Source organism: Hemibagrus wyckioides, linkage group LG18 (genome assembly GCF_019097595.1).
Source record: "Hemibagrus wyckioides isolate EC202008001 linkage group LG18, SWU_Hwy_1.0, whole genome shotgun sequence".
Lineage (NCBI taxonomy): Eukaryota > Metazoa > Chordata > Actinopteri > Siluriformes > Bagridae > Hemibagrus > Hemibagrus wyckioides.
This window is the reverse complement of record NC_080727.1, coordinates 11,840,373-11,860,647: the sequence shown is the minus strand read 5'-3', so window position 1 is coordinate 11,860,647 and position 20,275 is coordinate 11,840,373. Positions and strand designations below refer to the sequence as shown.

The 20,275-nt window shown below is 37.7% G+C and overlaps 1 protein-coding gene across 1 annotated transcript in view; it reads left to right on the top strand.

The window, feature by feature from the left end:
• Nucleotides 1-6,564: 6,564 nt before the first annotated feature.
• The window catches only part of ppp2r2bb (protein phosphatase 2, regulatory subunit B, beta b), a 48,414-nt gene continuing 34,703 nt past the window's right edge, over nucleotides 6,565-20,275 (top strand). Inside the window, exon 1 of the mRNA XM_058414702.1 lies at nucleotides 6,565-6,845. Coding sequence (XP_058270685.1) covers nucleotides 6,653-6,845 — 193 coding nt within the window. The 5' untranslated portion in view covers nucleotides 6,565-6,652. The remainder of the gene's footprint in view (nucleotides 6,846-20,275) is intronic.

The following is a 20,275-nucleotide window of genomic DNA, read 5'->3' as shown; positions in this document are numbered from 1 at the left end:
TTACTTCAAGCTATCACAAACACTATTTCAAAAGCCCGTGCTCGCGAGTGACGCGGCTCCGTTATCATGGCAGCCTGCGCGCGTGAAAAGGACAAAGCGGGAATTTCCACCGCAGGCCACGGGTGCGCGCGCGTGCGGGGATAGAAGTGATATGCAAATGAGCTCCCGCTTTATATAGGCCGAAACGGGCCTGGGCCAGAGGAGTAGGCGGCTCAGTGCACGCCTTTTATATTATTATCAAGTGCACTTATGATTCAGCATCCTGAGACTGCTGCTACCGGAATGACTCACCGGAGCCTTTATAGGAGGAAAAAAGCTAAATAAGAGGTGAGCGCGTGAGGAGGAGAGATAAATGACGTTTTGAGATGTTTAAGTAGCTCAGTGTGTGCATTAGGGTGTGCATTTCTTAGGGACTTTGCACTTGGTTAGTGTTAAGGTGAAATGTCTGTTTGATGCTTAGTTCTGGTTGACCTGTCCTTATATCACAAGCAACAGGGCTTGAATGTTTCTTTTTCTATTCTACTTTTGTTTAAATAATGATTTCCCCCTCAAAACTGATTTGCTGTCATATATGTTGTCTTACTTTTCTTACGAGTGTGAGATAATGTTTAAATCAGGCAGGCAGTGGGCTTGGATGTTTTAAAGATAAGTATTTAAAATATCTAAATAATTTAAGGACAATGAGATTGGATATATAATTGAACACATGATGTACTGGTTAGCTTTGTTGGGTTTTTCCTCCTTATTTTTAGAATGAATGAAATTATTTGTATAGTGTACGATGTAGCACAGATAATGGTGCCTTCATAAAATAATTTATTAATGCTTTTTTTTTTAGTTTTTCTTATACAATCATGTTCTTCTCATTTACATCTTTAGGATGCCTGAAATTGGTCTTTTAACAATCCTTTGATGATTGCATCACTTTTCTATCTCTAAAAGTGAGTGTTTAATGTTATCTTGTGCTACTTTTAAATTACAAATAACACTTTTTAATCCATAAGGCTCAGTAACTCTTTTCACACGGTCTGCAGTTGTTACTTACGGTTGACCTTAGACATTAATACATGGATGAATTCTATTCTATTTTAGACTTTTTAATCCCTAGAGACCTGTTTCACATTGCAGCAGTTACTTATTGTTGACATTTATATATATGCAGGAAGTGTAACTTAAACCATGCAGCTACAGATGAGGAACAAGGAAATAAAGAGAAATTCCCAAGCCTAGAGAAAAACAATAGGTGATATCTCAACAAGATATGACAGGAAAACATAATTAATGACACATTTTTATTTATTTATAAGTACACCTTTTTTCTTTTGCTTTAGGAAAAAAATATGCTGTAAATATTTACAATGCTATGAACTGAGGTTTTGGCTTTGAGAACTGAATTCCAAGGGTGTTCAATTTGCATTCAGCCCACGGAGTTCAGTTCTTAAGCTTGGATGCTCCAAACAGCATGGATGGATTCAAAACTGCAGAGGACCCACCTGTATCATATAAATGATAAACAAACTGAAGGTATTGATCCTTTTTATTTTGTGTTATTCATGTCTTTGGCATGTATAATAAGCAAAATGATTCATTAAATTCTTAATATATAGATTATTATGAGTTAATATACGTTTCAAGATAGTGATTTATAAATGTTGTGTAACTACACATGTAATCCTGTCATTTAACATTCATAATGCCTTCATGTCTTTTGTTTGGTAGAGGGGAACTAGGACATTTATTTCTTCACCTCGTAGCACTTATCGCTATGTCATGTATAATACATACACATAACAACTTAAACAATTTAACAACCTAACAATTTAAAATGCATTTCCATAAATTACAATAGGCCAAATAAAAATGAAAAGGCCAAAACTGGTGATTATTTACCTGTGATGATGCCAAAATGATTGATTGACGGTCATAACATTTTTTTTATAAGCAGGATTTAATAATCAGATTTGAACACTTTTAGATAACCATTTCATAAAAAGGATTCTAAATGCGAAAATATAAGCTGCCAATACTGTACAAATCTGCAGATTTTACTAATTAGAAGAAAAAAAGTTGTATTATTTATAATTAACATAATATAATTACAAATTGTATGTGTATTTTGTTTTTATTATGTTTTTTAATAAATATAAGAAGAATAAGTTAAATCATATAAACGAAATGGAACTTTCATAAAGACATGTGGCTTTAGCTAATTGGTATTCATGAAATATTGGTTTTCTTAAGTGAGTATTACATTGTTTAGTAAGATATTTAGTAGCATCTGAAAATGACCTAAATATCCCAGTGTAAAGTTTACTTGTCCTGTCTTGTCTGACTGATTTATGCACTTTGTTCCAAATTACTCATTGTCTTTAGCGAGCATACACACACACAGACACACACACACATTTTACAATCTATATAATAACTGTAATGATAGTAATGGTTAAGTATATGAAATAGTTTTGTACTGTAAATTAAATTTGTGTAAGAAATTTGTCTTTACGTGATCTCACACAATAAAGTGCCTGTTTGTGTAGTACACAGAGATTTTCACAGAGCATATAGGCAGTTAATTCACAAAAAAATTGTGTATATATTATTTCTTTGTAAAGTTCTTTCTAAATAAGTATAAATGTGTTATGTGCTGGTGTGAGTATATACTCATCTACCATTTTATTATGTTTTTAAATGTGCGACTATTTTATTAATTAAAACTACCACATTTGTTGCCCGTCTCTGTAGCCCTCCTTGCATTAGTAGAAAGGCAAAGGACCTTCTTTGTCTAGATATTAGCACATTAACAACACACACACACACACACCTCCAACTGTCTACCACCACACACCAAGTCAATCAGTAATCATGCTGCTACCACTATTCACGGTTAACATTGTATTTCGACTTTGGTACATTTTTATCACTGAATATAATGAACAAATACTATATTCTTATATTAATATTATATTATGTTAATAATTATATTAATATTAATATTCTACTGTGTCATTTCTTCACTGAATTCTTCACTGAGTCTTGTGCAGATCTAAACTTAAATTTAGTCATATAAATGCAAGCAGTTGGCTCACAGTGATTAATCAGGACTTTATGCCATTTGGTGAATGCCTCACACAAATATCAGTGCATAAATATGATGGTGGCACTGAAAGGAAGAACATGAAGCCATTTTGCTGATCCACACACAGATGGCCTCCTGTAACCACCCCCAGGCACCTGCTATTGACTTCACCGTTGCCATTATAAACCATAATTAAATAAATGACTTAATAAATAAATGCACCATATCATGGCAAGTTCTGAGATTTATGTACATAAGTTTGATTTCACTGTAACTGAACATGAATCTGTGCTAGACCTGCGTGCTGTATTTTATGCATGAATAAAGCTCTCGCTCCTAGCTAGATGCTGCCTTCCTATACTTTAGAAAGAGGAAATAAGGCTAATCATGAATTGTTCCTGCTCAGAAATGACCTCATTATACATTTGCATACCTAGTTCATTTGCATAGAAAACAGAAGTGATTGATGCATTTACTAAATTGTACAGTGATGTAGATCTGCAATTGTTTTAATTCTCGAGTCAAGCACTCCTGGATTTAAAGTGTAGTGTTTTCGCATCTGTGGGTTACATAGAGAATCCCCAAATCTTTCTTAACATTTACTTTCTTTTTCCTATAAATAACTACCTAAACTAGTGCCTTTCATTTCAGTGAAGCAACAGCCTTACTCCAAGGTTCTCTCTCCTCAACCTATCACACAGAGTAAACCCAGCAATCTTTCAGAGCACAGTCATTTGTACCAACTGTATTTGTGATCTTATACTTTCAGTCATAACCAGAACTCTTCCCTCATGTGAAGGGAGCATCCCATTCATTTCAAGGAGTTGGGTTTCATCCCAGCCACCTCACACCCAACAGTGACATTTCCAAGTGCAATGATCTATTTCAGATGGTGCCAAGAGAACATCAGCATGTGCAAATTACATTTCTCCTCTAGCTACCTCTAAAGACATATGCTTCACAAAAACCCATCTTAAATGATTTCAGTTTAATGCTATGTGAACAGAATTCTGACTGAGTAATACAGAAACCCACTGACACAAGCAATGACCAAGCCATATCTGTCCATCACACATACTAACTCAGGCTCAGGCCCTGCAAGTTGATTGTCATTCCACATTCCCAAAACCAGTTTCCAGTGCAAGGGAAAGAGTTCAAAATGCTTTGTTAAATGGGTGCATCTTAAGGGGTATACAGCAACTCAGTTGTATTAAATAAAAATAGATTAATTAGTTAATTAATTAATGAAGTAATTAAAATAAAAGATAACAATAAAAGCAATATGATATAATTAAACTCCAGTACTCTTAGAGCTGTCACATATCCCCTGATGTGATAGAGTCTCCATTATATAGATGCAGTCTGTTTATCTGCTATTACATTTTTCTAACACTAGGGTTTCTTACAGATTACACAGACAAGAGTGTGAGGGGATATAAACACATCAGCACACAAGAAAAACTTGATATATCCCATTCACTGCATAAAATCATGTATATGCACTGTTCTGTCCACAACCGAAGGTTTTTTCCCTCAACAGGCAACTAAAACGTCTGTCCAATAGCACTGAGCAGGAGATTCCAGTACTGTATATCTGTTTAATTGTAGACGGTTGAAGTAAGGTAAAACTGAAAATGACACCTGTATGTGAATACAATGCTTATATTGTACTTATAAACAACCTGAAGTGATTCAGTTAAATACGATGACATCTAAGGGAGAAAGGTATCAAATGTCACCAATAACAATGAACTTAGCAAAGAACAAATGCTTTATGCAAATGTGAGAGATTAGCATTCACCAAATCCATCTGTAAATGCCCTTTTACGATCAAACAAACTTCACAAATACTTGTCAAAATTGAAAGATAAACAGTAGAAAAGACTTCCTACATACCAACTAATCATGCTCCATCTTGCTTCATCTCACTGAGACATCATCCAAGAACAAGCTGCATTAAGCTTACCGCTTAAGCTTCAAAAAACACTATCTCTATAGTACAGCATGCATGATCTATGCACAAAACTGCGTTGATAAATGAGGCCTTGTCTCCATTCCTTTGCTTGTCTCCTGATTATATCCATCTGCTTTCAGTTTCATTAATGATTAATCTGTCGTTTAAGCGCAGATATGTTACTGTTTGATACTGTTTTGGATTGAAGTGTCCATCATAGCCTTATTTTCTAGTTTCCTGGTTCAGACCCTTACCCTTGTTTCTTGTTTCTAAATATAGATTGTTGATTTTTGATGTGTCTCTGCTCTGTTAAGGACACTGCTCCACCCCCTGCTCCACTCAGGGCATTGCTCTGCCTCCCTGCTCTGCTGAGAATGTCAATCTGCCTCGCTGCTCCACTGAGGAATGTGATCTGCCTCCTGCCTTCACAGACTTTGTGGTCTCTCCATCTTCCGGCTTCTTTGATGTCATTGCTTCTCTGTCTTTCAGCTTCACCACCGTTGTGGTCACTCGCCACTGTTCACTCAAAGATTAGTTTGTCTCTTTACACCCCAATTATGTGACTGTTTGATTGTTATTATGGGTGTAGTTCATATCTGCAAGGTTACCAGATTTTTCTTGTTTTGAGGTGCTCTCAAACAGGGTTTCTCAATAATGTCAATAGTGTCATGGAACACTCCCTTAAGGCCTTGCCTTTAAGGATGAAATAGAGGTTCTCAGTCATATCAAGGGAAAGAAAACTTCACCTTTAGGCACAGCAACAAGTGGAAGCATACAGACAAGTCAATGCTGGAGACAAGACTAACAAATCTTCAGTGGCCCTGCTAAAGCACAGGCTGCATAGAACATCAGCCAGGACACATGGAGATGACAGTACACATACTCTCAAAACAAAGAGAGAATCTGCCAAAGATCAGGTGAGCAATGCTTGTACACACTTTCCCAAGATGATTCAAAGCTGTAATTGTTGCCAAAGGTTCTAAAACGTACTGTAAAAGGTTTTGCTTATTTGTGGAAGATGCTCAAATGCTTATTTTGTAGTCACTATAGGTTATTGCGTGTAGGTAGATGAAATGGAAGAATGTGGTCATAGTAGAACCTGGCAGCCGTACTAAATGAAAGATATATATATATATATATATATATATATATATATATATATATATATATATAAACTATATATACTAAGGACGCAAACCAAACAAGTGGCTTTTTACAAGGGTCTCGTTCTTTTGCCCATAGGCTCGTGATCTGTTCAGACTTAGAACAGATATAGGCCACACTGAAAACACCGGGTAAACCATCTAAAAAAATAAATCGATTTAAGCTACACCTTCTGTGTGAACGCGGTGTAAGCCCGACTCTCTGTCTAAGCCTAATAGTTCCTAAGTTGTGATACAGTAAGCATGTGAAGAGTGACGAAGCAGGTACTACCGATGAGAACAGTCTGTCTCGTGCATGCCGCTCCACTTCGAAGCCCCCCACCCTCTTCACTCCCCGCCCTCCCCTTCCACCATAAAGCCTCTCCCACCGGACTCGCCACTAAAATAAGGCACATTCTCGTCAGCTGGTGAGTGGATGAATCAGAATGGTTCACCGCAGCGCCGTTTATCCTCCCTTGGATGAGAGAGACTGGAGCGGCTGCACCATGTGCACGTCAGCCGAGGCTAAAGAAAGGAAATAAACATCGCTTCTCAGTTGTGTGCCTGACCAGGAGTGATGCGCGCGCTAAGAAGATGAAATGCTTCTCCCGGTACCTGCCTTACCTCTTCCGTCCTCCGAGCAGCATCCTTTCATCCAGCTGTCACACTGAAGGTAACAACCCAAGAGCTATAAAATGCTATAGAACTGCAAGCTAGCTGTGTGTGTGTGTGTGTGTGTGTGTGTGTGAGAGAGAGAAGTATCGGATTATACCGAAAAACAACACACGCTGCTTGCCTGCTGTGTGTACTGCCAGATAGCTGTGTTTTTGTGTACATGTAGCCTGTAACCAGAGTGTAACAACACTGAGGTTTCCACTCCAGTCTTCCCGAAAAGCGTGACTTTATCAGCAATGAGATCGTTAAATGGTGATACGAAGAAATCCAGTGTCATGATTTCCTCCTCATTACATTATTAATGTGCTGTCATGTGGTGTTGATGGTGCACACATACAACCAGTCACACTTTCATATGAAAATAAACACACAGGTAGGTAGGTAAACGACTAATGGAATTAGTTAGAGCATCAAATAGAGGTAATCAAATGAACAGACATATAGCCCTAAAAATCCTTGGCTAACAATAAACGCTGTAATACACAAGTGTGCAAGAAATCCCACTGACTCATATACTTATTACATAATAAGACAGACAAAGTTGAATGCAAAAGATTGGGTCAGAAGTTACAACAGAGAGGATCTGAAGTTTTTCTGAGGTTATAGAAGAAGTTGGAGGCAGTTGGGCAAGCACTGAAATGTTTTTGTTTCTATTAATATCTTAAACATATTGTATTTGGCCACTTTTGTTACATAACCAAAGGAACACTAGTCAGTCCTAAGCCATGAAACATGTTGTTGCTTAAAATAAAATTTTTTGTCATCTTTATTTTGGCAAAGGCGTATAACTTTAGCTGCAGTCAACTATAGATTGCTAGATAAAAGATAATTCATAGATAATAGTTAATAGATATAGTTAATAGATAAATATAGTAAACAGACACAAATGTATGAATGCTAGAGAATGCTTTTAAGATAAAGTGGTTCTGTGGTGGGCAATTTTCAAGAGCAACATTTGTACAGCACCTTTATATAACAAGGATAATCATCCATCCATCTATCAATCCATCCTTCCATTGTCTATACCCACTTTATTCCTAATCAGGGTCACAGGGATCTGCTGGAGCCTATCCCAGCACACATTGGGCGAAAGGGAGGGGTACACCCTGGACGGGTCGCCAGTCCATAACAGGGCCACATATAGACAGACAACCACACACACACTCACACTCACTCCTATGGGCAATTTAGAATTACCAATCAACCTAATGATCATGTTCTTTGGACCGTGGGAGGAAACCGGAGTACTCGGAGTAAACCCATGCAGGCACTGGGAGAATTTGCAAACTCCACAAGCATAATCACGAATGACCCATGTGCACATGGGTTTCCTAAGAAGAAGAGATCAGTGGAAGAGATCAGACCTCTCACGCATCTGAGCTCAGTGTTGAACAATGAAACCAGAATGCTGTGCCAGATATTACACATTATAATCAATTAATCAAGATAATCATTTTGTAACCATTTTTTTTAATTATGTAATGAGTAAAATGTACTGTGTAGTGAGTTATGGATGTGAGGTCAGACTTATTTATACAGGTTTTTTGTCATATAGTAGCTTTTATATCTGCCAAAAAGAGCAGGATTGTGTTTCTGAGAAGCTGATTGGTCATGTCCACTTGATACATTTATAATGTATAAACGTGATGAAATATGGACAGTCCAAATGAGGACATGATGGGTTGAGAAAGAATAGGTGTAATAAAATACAACATATTTCTTCTTTGGGACTTTACCCCATTAAATCAAAATGAAGCTCTTTAAGCCTAAAATATGTTATAATTAAAAAAATAATAATGAAGTTGTGTACAGCAGCCTATCCACACCTATATATTATCCATAACATTTAAACCATCTGCCTAATATTGTGTAGGTCAACCTTGTGCTGCCCTGCTAACATCTTGTGCATGGCACTAAGATGTTAGCAGGGGATCCTTCAAGTCCTTTAAGTTCAGAATCTATGATCGTCCATGTTTGTCTAGCACATCCAACAGATGCTTAATCAGATTAAAGCCTGGGGAATTTGGATACTGAGTCAACATTTTAAACACTTTGTCAGGCTTTGTAGGTGTTATGGGTCTTGGTAACTCAGGATTTCTCTGCAGAACATTGCCCAGAGCATCACACTGCCTCTGCTAGTTTGCCTTTCTCTAATAGTGTGCCCTAGTGGTATCTCTTCCCCAGTGATGCACATGCCCCCAGCTATCCACGTGATATCAAAGAAAGTGTGATCATACCAGGTTCCACCTTCTTCCATTGCTCCATGGTCCAGTTCTTATGTTCACATGCCCATTGTAGGCACTTGCGATGGTGGACAGGGGTCAGCATGGACACTCTGACTGTTCTGCAGCTACGCAACCCCTTTTGCAGCAAGCTGTGAAACACTATGTGTTATGACATCTGTCATAGCCAGCATTAACTTTTTCTGCAATATGTTTTACACCAGCTCCTCTGTGGGATCATACCAGATGGGCTAGCCATAGCTCTCCATGTGCATCATGAGCCTTGGCTGCCCAATGACCCTGTCACTGCTTCACTGGCCTTGCTTGAATCACTTTTGGTAGGGTTACCACTGCATACCAGGAACATCACACAAGACCTGCCATTTTAGAGACGCTCTGACCCAGTTGTCAAGTCAAAGTCGCTCTGATCCTTACACTTGCCCATTTTTCATGCTTGCAAAAGATCATCTTGAAGATCTGTCTGCTCAGTTGTTGCTTAATATATCCCATCGCCTCACAGGAGCCACTGTACCGAGATAATCAGTGTTATTCACATCACCTGTTAGTGCTTTTAATGTTATGCCGGTGTGTGTGTGTGTGAGTTTGTGGGTTTATGCTTTTGAGCATCTGTGTGGTTGTAGAAAAATCAGCACTTTCAACACTTACTGACCAATAAGGTGCACAAAAGCATTGTGGTATTAAGATGATTAAGTTATATTTTTAATGACCAGCACAAAGTCTCTAAGTGGTGATGCTAATGGTTGTTTTTGGTGTTGTAAATTATGATAAAAAACAGAATGTGGGTATAATTGTGGCACAGAGCATATGCTAATTACTGCAGTCTCTGTAAACAATAACACTAGGATTCCTGTTAGTTCACAGGAAAGTTAGGATAAACCTGTTTCACTGCCATAAATTGTAGCCTCAGCAATGTTATCTAGTGGACCAGATCAATAAAGAAAACAAATTCAGACTGTTGTAAGTGTTAAGACTGCTACTGTAGCTTTAAATCTTTATGCAAGTTCTCATAGGCAGTTGCATCTGGATGTTTCCTCTTTGTGTGCTAATTTATATTGCACTAAAAGTAGGAAGTTATAATCAGATATAGGAATTTTTTTTGCTTGTCCACAGCTTTTGGTCTCAGTTTTTCCGTCTTCTGCTCAGGCACTATTGATCAGCTTATAAAGGCTTTGGTTTCATTGCTGCTGTACCTTTGTTTTGACGCCAGCCTCCTGTCTGGAAGCTGGAGGCTTTATTTAATAAGAGTGGGTGGGCTGGTTTTCCCCATGCCTAGAAAGAGTTCTGTAGGAACATGAGAGAGATAATAAAGCCAGACAGGGTGGATGATGTGGAGGGGATTTACTCAGTATTTGTGAATTCTGTGAGCTAGAGAAAGAGAGTTTGCTGGATTATGAGTCACTATTGCAACAGTATTAATTTGGATGTTGTAAGAAACCTTCTGTTTCTATAATTCTGGCAGCACTACTGAAGAAATGGAAACCATGACAGCAGTAGAAATAGGTCAAAGGGTCTGTCCACCTTTTGTACATCCAAAATTCTCTTTAACATCCATTAAATATCTCAAGACCAAGTTCAATGTTTGCAGGATTTACATTGTCAAATTTACATAATTTACATGATCCAAACAGGATAAAGGTCAAATGTCTAAAATAATTCTTCTGTTGCTTGTTCAAAGTATATTTTAAACGTAAGTTACTTTTTTCATGAACATTGTGGTCTATTATGTCTTTAGTTAATGGTTTCAGTGTCTACCTTTAGAACCCATGCAGTTGTTGGCTGCGGCTGGTTTACAGCAGCAAGAAGGGCCTGCCCAACATAACTCTGATAACTGGACCACCAGTTTGATCTCTGTATGGGGGTCCCAATACTCTCAGTGTTGCCTCAGGGGTGCTCTCAACTTCCCCTCCATTATAAAAAAACAAGTGGACCTGTCAAGGGTGCCGAAGGATCACTAGGACCTCCAAGAGGTCTTTTGTAAGCATAGGGCTCATCACCTCATAGGCAGCTTTGTGCTTTGGAAGCCAGACCCCTATGGGCAGTTCATAGTAGAGGTCGACATTTCCAACATCGGGGTGAGGGCTATCATAACGATCTGGGCCTAAAAGGGAGCTGCACCCCTGCATGTTTTTCTCCTCCTGGGGACCATAAGCTCTTTGCCATTAAGTTGGCCTTGGAGGAATGGAGGATTTTGCATTAATATGACATTGAAGCTCACTGAAAAATGTTGCGAGTAAAAAAGGTCTTGCTTTTACATTTTGTAGTAGCTGATGGTAAAACCTGCCAGTTATAATTTATGTTTGATATTATTTAACTTTTTCTACAACTATAACACTAAACTCTAAAAAATCTTAGCAAGTGAAAGTACACTATATGGCCCTAAGTTTGTGGCCAGCTGATAATCACATGTGTATTTTTGAACAAACAATTCTAGGTTTAGTTCCTTTTGTTGTTTTAATATCCTTTATTATTCTGGAAAGACTTTCCATTATATATTTCGGCATGTGGCTGTGGGGATTTCTGTTCCTTCAACCGTGAGATTACTGGTGATGAGGTTAGCTGAGGAGGCATGAGGTGCATTCAGCTTTCCAGTTCATCCCAACGATATTCATTTCTATACAATTGTCTGCCTCAGGTTTGGGGAAGGCATGTGTGTGTGTGTGTCCACAAACCTTTGGCCATTTAGTGGTTTTTAAACCTATATCCAGACATATTTCACTAATTTTATGCTTGAAATTGTCTTGGTCCAGTTTGTTTATTTCTACAAAGAAACACAATTCTCTGCTAGAGGAATAAGAAAGAAATTAAGCTTGAAATAAGTGCAAACATCTAATAACAAGCTGACTAGTTTTATTTATTTTTTTATAGCTACATTTGCCGATATTCAAATTCTTTTTACTTGTAAAAATTTCATTTTATAACAGTGAAACAAGGACCATAGTCAATGTATAGCCTGACTCATTCCTTTAGTTTTTCAACTTCAGCACATACACAGTTCAATTTATAGTGATTTTTCATAGCAGCTTTTCAGAAATATACAAATTCAGGATATAAATGATAAATGTTATATTTATCCTTAATGAGCAAGCCAGAGGTGAAAGAAAAACTCCCTACGTATAATAATTTCAATTTCTTTTAGCAATATCTTCAAAGAACCCTCTAGAATCAATGTATTCGATGCATAATAAGATGACTATTCTATGTAGTCAGCCACTATGCTGTGTTTCACTGCAACAAGTCTTGCCATGTTGTAAAAATGTCAGTTGATCAGTGGTTGAATTTAGGTCACAGGTATTGATTTTTAAAATGTAATAGGATACTTTATTGGCAACCTATTTGGTGTATCAATTTGTAGCTCTGCTGAAATTATTCACCCAAACAGATATTTTCTACTTAAACACTGATTGCATACATACTGTATGCTTTACATTTTTTTGTTATAATGGTAAGGAAACACAGAAATTTGTCAGTTGTCATTAAAACGACTAAAACAGACTGCAACAGTAATCATTCTTCTACAAAGTTCATGAAGCCACTGCCCACAATGCCTCTACCAGCATCTCTATTACACAGAGGCACAGGATTACTGTAATTCTGTGACCATTTCCTCGATTAAATGATTGCTCATTTTATTTGATGGTATTCAGAGAAAACTTTGATGGTGTGTAAGATCTCAAGGTTGTTGCATGCAAACCCCTGTGAGCAATGCTTGTGAAAATGTGTTGTGACTGATACTCTGACCTTTGGCTTGCATTTGAATATTTGTTAGTAGCATATAGATAGGTAGATAGATAGATAGATAGATAGATAGATAGATAGATAGATAGATAGATAGATAGATAGATAGATAGATAGATAGATAGATAGATAGATAGATAGATAGATAGATAGATAGAGAGAGAGAGAGAGAGAGAGAGAGAGATTTTCCCTTCCTATGGAAGACATGGCTATGACAGGAAAAGCAGCAAGAGAAAAGACTTCCTGTCACTTTCTACAAAGTGACAAAGAACAAAGAAATTACCACTTTCTAAATTTCTAAGAAAGAAGAGGTGGCAATGAAAGAGCAGTCAAATAAATATGGTAATGAAGTAAAGAAAAAAAGAAATGTTAAAACCATTTTTAAGTAGTAACTGTAACTAATAGAGATTCAGAACAATAGACACTTTAGCAGACACAAAGCAAAGGGAAACATAAAGCCAAATATAAAAGACAGTAAGTGAACTAAAAACAGGAAGTTACTAAACACATAACTGATTATAGGACAGACTGATGATGAGAACTCACAACAAAGCACATGAGCTGTTTTGAAGAAAAAGAAAATGCAGTGTCATTAGCCAGACATATTCAGTGAGCTTCCTAAGTTTTAATCCAGGAGGCAGAAATAAATAAATTGTAGATAAACAGTATAAATAGTAGATAGCACTTTTTAACCTGTGTTCTAATGTGCTTATGCAATTAATTTCTTTACGGGATGATCTGTATTTAGATGGTGGAACTCCTTTATTGCTCCCCAAAGCACATAAACAGCTGGTCACTGACCTGTCAACTGGTGGCCACTTCCACAAATGTGCTTGGGAGTCCTCACTGGATACATGTCTCGTCTGGGAACATTCTCATGCCCAAGCAGACAAGTTGATAAATTGATTAATATAATGCAGCATTGATATCATTAACAGGAATGCTGCAACAGCGCAATGCATTCAGACTCCATTGCCCAGTGCAGACACTGATGATGTACGTAATTCTCCATATTACATCATATACCACTTTAATAGGAACATCATTCATTCAGTTATCCAATTTTTCAGTCATTTTCAGCATTTCTGCAGCACTTTTATAGAGAATATCTAATTCTACAGTCACTTTAGAAATGTAAGATGGGTAGTTTTTCATTATCACAGCTCATTTGTGTAAGATGCAAGGCATTGTAGGAAGACCTACCAGTCTTAAATAATTGCACTGTGCAGTATCTGTATTTTGAAATTGCATTATTTGGCACATCAGATGAATTATAAATTTTAGATATTCATCTGAATGCATACTTTCCTTTGGTACTTAGATGGTTGTACTTTTCACTGCAAGAGTATAGACAAAAAAAAACTGCTTAAAACTGGATCAGCTTCTTTGTTGGTACAGTTTGGGATCACACAAATATGGTAAAATGATAATCAATTATTTTTATTTCAGTATTGGTATAACAGTTATTTATCACTATTCCATTAATTCAGTGTTTAAAATGGTTGATTGAAAAGACTGAAAAGAGCCTGCAATTTCACATGATTTATATATATCTCTGGATACCTCAGAGATATTGCAGACACCATTGATGCTTAGTTGAGGTATGCTCCTACCTATTTCATAGAGAAAAGCATTTTGTTCCCTGCCACTCCCTTCAGACAGATAACAAGGTCAGGCAATGTGTTTTATTTACACACCTTCACAGCAGTTAGCCCATCAGCCAGTGTGAGATAGCCAGTTAATGTGATACTTGTGTCTAATATTAAATGTTTTATGGCTACTTGTGCTTGGTGCAAAAAACAGTGAACAAAATATCTACAGCTTACATTTATGTATATTGCACATTTTTGTACATTATTTCTATTGTATAATTTATCCAAGTTGTACAGTACAGCCTGATATCATATGATCAGAAATTATGTAGCACAACCAGCAGAAAATAGTGGAAGTCATAATCATATCAGTTATTAGATAAAACTTCCAATTGTGTGCTTTTGTAAATGTGGATCTATGACTAAGTGTAGGACCACCCGGGCAGTATCCTTTGGAATTAGTGGAGTGTTCTAGTTTGTGTATTTCATATTTATGTCAAAATAACATTAAATAAACAGCCTGTAAATAATGCTAAATAGCTATAACTATTCTATTCTCTAACCATTCTTGTAAATCTGAGAGACCCAGGTAGCATGGCTTTTCTTTTATTCAAGACTGCAGGGCAATTTCCTGATAAACTAGTGGGGCCATGAATCAAAGTCATCACCAGTGTTCATTCTGTTGGTGTATGGTGTACCTTTATAACAAACAACACTCATAAATAGTGCCAATACCATACTTTATTTAAACTGAGATTAAGTTTTTTGGCTATTGAGGATAAAAAATTTTTCTCAAGGTGCTGATATTGTACACATTTGAAGGTAACAATCACTCAGCACTTGAGTTTATATCACTTTAATGTATTTTATTAAATGTGAGGAGCTGGAAATGGAAAAAAGAACCACAAAGCACATGGGGTGCATTGAAGCAATACTGTCATACTGTGCCGGGCAAATGTAGATGGTGATATGTTACCTCTTAACAAATGTCTGCAAGTGACATTCCTCTTTGTTCACATTAGAACTCTAGACCCCAACACAGATGCTGCATTGAGACCAATAGCACATGCAGTTTGTGTAGTTGTCTGGCTTTAGTGCAGGATAGTTAAAAAGCTGCATCTTGTGGTTTATAAGCCAAATACAGCATTGCACCAAATCTAGGACATAATGTAGAAAAGTCTGGATAGTTTGTGGATGGTAAATCTGTCCCTCGTGTGCATACATACACACACACAGAGAGAGAGAGAGAGAGAGAGAGAGAGAGAGTTTCATATACAAATACACTTATATGGTAGATCCCGAAAGAGACATGTAACTCAGAAGGTCCATATGCACTGGCCAAAGTTTCTTTAAACATGTGCAAAGCTTTGTCAAAGGCTCAGAACTCACAGTAATAAAGAAGAACGACAAAGCTTTGTAACAGTTTTCTGTGTGTTTTATATAGTCCATAAACAGGAAATGACTGTGACAACCAATTGAGGGCCTTAGAATTTGGGGGAGGGACCCCTCTGCTGGTGTGGTAGAGAATTGTCATAACCTGACACTTCTAGTCAATTCTACAAAAGCTAAAAAACACTTTTCACTGTGCTCATTGAGAGCATCCTTATATCACCACTGTATGGTTACTGTCCTCTGCTTCTCAGTCCATTAATACTATATTTATTAGACAGAACATAATCTGGATGACAAAAACTTGTTCAATAACGATGCCTGCACTGAATGCACAATATGTTATTTGTACACTATTTCAAAACAATGTACCTAGTATGATTAAGTTGATACTATTATTGTCGAAGCACTCGTCTGATCTGTCTCTGTGCCTCTATGTTCATTTGTGATACTGTTCAGTGTGTATGTGTATTTGTGATATGTCAGTGCATCACAAAATCCATACATAGATAGAATAGAAAACTATAAACAATGTATGCAGTTATAAAGTGGATTAGTGTGAGATATTACACATTCAATACTATAAATTATTAACATAATACAGAAATATCCTTAAGCAGTGTAAACTCTGTGCAGTTCAAAAGTTTTGTAGTGGGAGATATTGCCCATATAGCATGAAGATGGAGTCTGATATCAATACAACTGACTATAACTGAGTAGTGATAGATGATGCAGTGGATGGTAGATAGAGTGAGCTGTTCTAGTGGTGGTGTTATTGGTTAAACAGTTTAGTGGTCTGTGAGAAAAATCTGTTCTGCAGCCTGCTGTTGTGAAATCTGATTCTGTGACACCTTCAGCAAGATGGTAGTGAGAGCAGTCCATGGCTTGGGTGGCTGGAGTCTCTGATGACTGTCAGTGCTTTCCTCACACACACCCTGGAGTAGATGTCCTGGAGTGAATGAAACCTACCTCAGACAGATTTTAGAACTCTTTACAAAGCTTTGTGTATGAGGGTGGTGTTGTTCCCATACCAGGCTGCCAGCGATGCAACCAATCAGGAAGTCAAATTTTCTTAGACTCAAATGGAAGAAGAGGCATTGGTGAACTTTCTTTGCCACTGCCTCGGTATGAGTGGACCATGTGAGGTCCTCACTAATATGAATTCGCAGGATGTTAAAGTTATTGACCTTCTCCACTGGCGACCTGGCAGTGCTATTGGGGTGTGCTCCTTGTCCTAGCTCCTAGTTCCTTGTTCTTACTGAAGTTGAGTGTGAGGTGGTTTTCCTGGCACCAGCATGTTAGGATGTGCACCTCTTCTCTGTAGGCTGTTTTTTCATTGTCTGTATAAGGTGTACAAGAGAGGGCTGAGAACACAGTTCATAGTGTTCCAGTGTTGGGGGTCAGGAGGAGGTGTTGCTACCAATTTTGACTACCCGGCATCTGCCAGTAAGTCCAGGATCTAGCTTCACACGGAGATGTTCAGGCCCAGAGCCTGGAGTTTTAATTCAGGCTTGGGTGACACAATGGTATTGAATGCTGAGCTGTAGTCCATAAACACATGTTCTTTTTGTCCAGGTGGGAGAGAGGTAATGACTTTTGTCACTGGAGCTGTTGTTGCAATAGGCAAACTGCAGTGGTTCAAGTGAGGCAGGCAGCGAAGATGTCGTCTTTGATGAGCTTCTAAATGCATTTATTGACAATGGGAGCGTTATAGCTACACTGCAGCCAGTCTTTCACACAGTTAACCACTGATTTCTTTATTACAGGAAAAATGTTGGACATTTTAATACATGTAGGGACTACAGACAGTGAAAGAAAGAGCATATTTTAAGGATGTGGCCGTGGATGCTGTCTGGACCCGTGGCCTTGCAGATATTCCCCCATTGAATGGATAGGGTTACAGCCGAAGCGAGAATAAAAAGTATTAAGCTTGTCCAGTAGAGAGGCAGCGGTGTTCCTGGTGGAGTGTTTATTTCCCTTAAAGTCTGCGATGTTTATTCCTTGACACATTGTGTCTGTGGTGTGTCAACTTTCTAGCTTGTCTTTGTACTGACGTTTTGCTGTTTTGATGGTTTTACAGAGGGCATAGCTGCTTTGTTTATTCTCCTCCACATTGCCAGAATCAAAAGCAAAGGTTTACATGTTTAGTGCAATGCAAGTGTTGTTATTCCAGGGTTTCTGATTTGGGCTGATTCAGACAAATGAGGCTGGCTACTTCAAAAAAAAAAACATAAAAATTATGGACAAAACAAACAAACACTACCAAACTTGGTCAGAGCTTGCAATACCTCAGCGCTCATCTTAGACTCCAGTGAGTTGGATCATGAGAATCATCCAACTCCACTGACTTGGTAGGCTACAGCGTCCTATCCATCACTACTTCCTCAGCTCCTGAACAAGAACACTGTGTGCTCAAGGAAACACAGAAATGGGGAAAATCCACTAATTACAAAAGAAAACCAGTCAAGATGAACTGGGATTTGTGCTAATCTAGTGACTTTTTAATGCCAGATAATCAGTAGTGAAATCACTTAGATGCAGTAGTATGCACTGAGCTTTTTCCTTTTGCATCCAAATCTGAATCATCAGATTCTCATCAGATCTGTTTAGACATGTATAAATTTGTCACATTTGTCATTAAACCACAATAGATATTTTACTTCAGCAATATCAGATTCATTAAGTGTCTCTTTTAAGCATCTAATGTCCATACACAATAAAATTAAAGAAATTACATATATTCAGATGATATATGTAAAACAGCAGTAAAGTGGATATAGCAAGCAACACAAAATAAACTGGAAATTGATGGAGGTAGTTTACACACAAACACAAAATTCGCAATGTATTTATGAGAAGTAGGGTTCAAACAATCAAAGCATTAGAGTGACACTGTTTTTCAAACAGTTTTATATTATCTTTAATTTCCAGAGCCAATGGTAACCAATTAATCCTGAAATGTTGCTTAATTTAAGCAAGAAATTGTTGTTCAAAAAATTGTTAAAAGGTAATGTGTGTATTTAACCTTTAGGGGGTGCTGCTGTGTAACAGCTGTCAGAGTACAACTCCTTCTCCTGCTTCTGCTCTCCTGTATTTTTCCCTCTTTTTGTCCATTTTCTTTAACATCTCTTGTGCATGTTTCTGGGATTCATGTGTTTCATCAGATGGTAGCTGCAGCAGTTGCCAGTTTATACATCTGTAAGTGTCTTGTCTACTTTTCCTGGGTGGAGTATCCTCTCCTTCACTGGTGCTAATAGCTTGTCTCTTTAAGAAATGTGAAGTGCTTCCTCTCCTCAGATTATCCACTCTGCTGATCATCTGGTTTGTGATTGAGTCATACCCACTGCCTACATTTTCCCCTTCAATAAATCTCTGAATACCACAGGATATGCACTGGCCATCTTTCTTGCAGCCTCATTGATGCGCTTCTTCCTGGGTGTTGGGCATATTGGTAAGATTTTACTGACTGTCATATCATTTCAAGTCTCACTTTTTTGGTGGCTTCTCTGTTTCCAGCTTTCTGATGATCTCTGATGATCTCACGCACACACACAGATGGCATCTTCTTCCAAGGATTGTCAAAACTGAAATGACTGGTTGATGAGGTGTGAAACTCATACTTGAACTAAACACGCACAACTGTAGCCACCTGATTGGTTGCAAAAGTACACAAGGAACAACTTTCAAATTCAGATTTTATTTGTCACATACATACCCATACAATATTGCATGTAGTGAAATGTTTGTATGACTGTCTTCCCATCAGAGAGAATTAACCAAGAGCAACAAGAGTTAAATAATTGCACAGAGTTACAGTATAGTTCCATGGTAGAGCCATTAGAACAGATATAGTCTTTATATAGAACTTTGTACAATCTCAGTAGCTCCATGCATATTTAACACAGTGTGGTTTTGTACAAAAATAAAAGTAGTATTCTAGTATTCTAGTAGTAGAACTAGAATTCTGGCAAATCTGTGTATAACCTGGATTTAAATTTACATGTTTGTCATTATTTATTATTTTTGTGTTAACAATGCTGTGTTTCAGTAAAATGACTCTTGTCTCGCTTCTTGCTCTGCCTTGCATCTCTCAGTTCATATAGTGCAAACTGATTTAACAATAAAGTACACATTCTTCTCCTTCTTAGTGCCAGTTCGAGCTAAATTTGTCAGAATTCAGTCAACTTGTCTTGGCTCAGACACAGAAAAAAAACCCATTGTGCACAGAGTGCCTTTCCAGTGTACCCCTGGAGTTGCCAGAATATTGGATTCCTTGACCAAGGTTGCTCCTACACTGGTGTGAATTGCAGTGCTGTACAGTTCAGCATGAAAGGGAGTGGTATTCGTTACCACTCTGGAAAAAAGAGCCTGAATATAGGTATGTTTGTAGTACCTGGTGGTCCCCTGCAAGTGTTTGACATACGTTTTTTGAAATCCATCTTTTGAAGTATGCATTCTTGCTTTCAAAC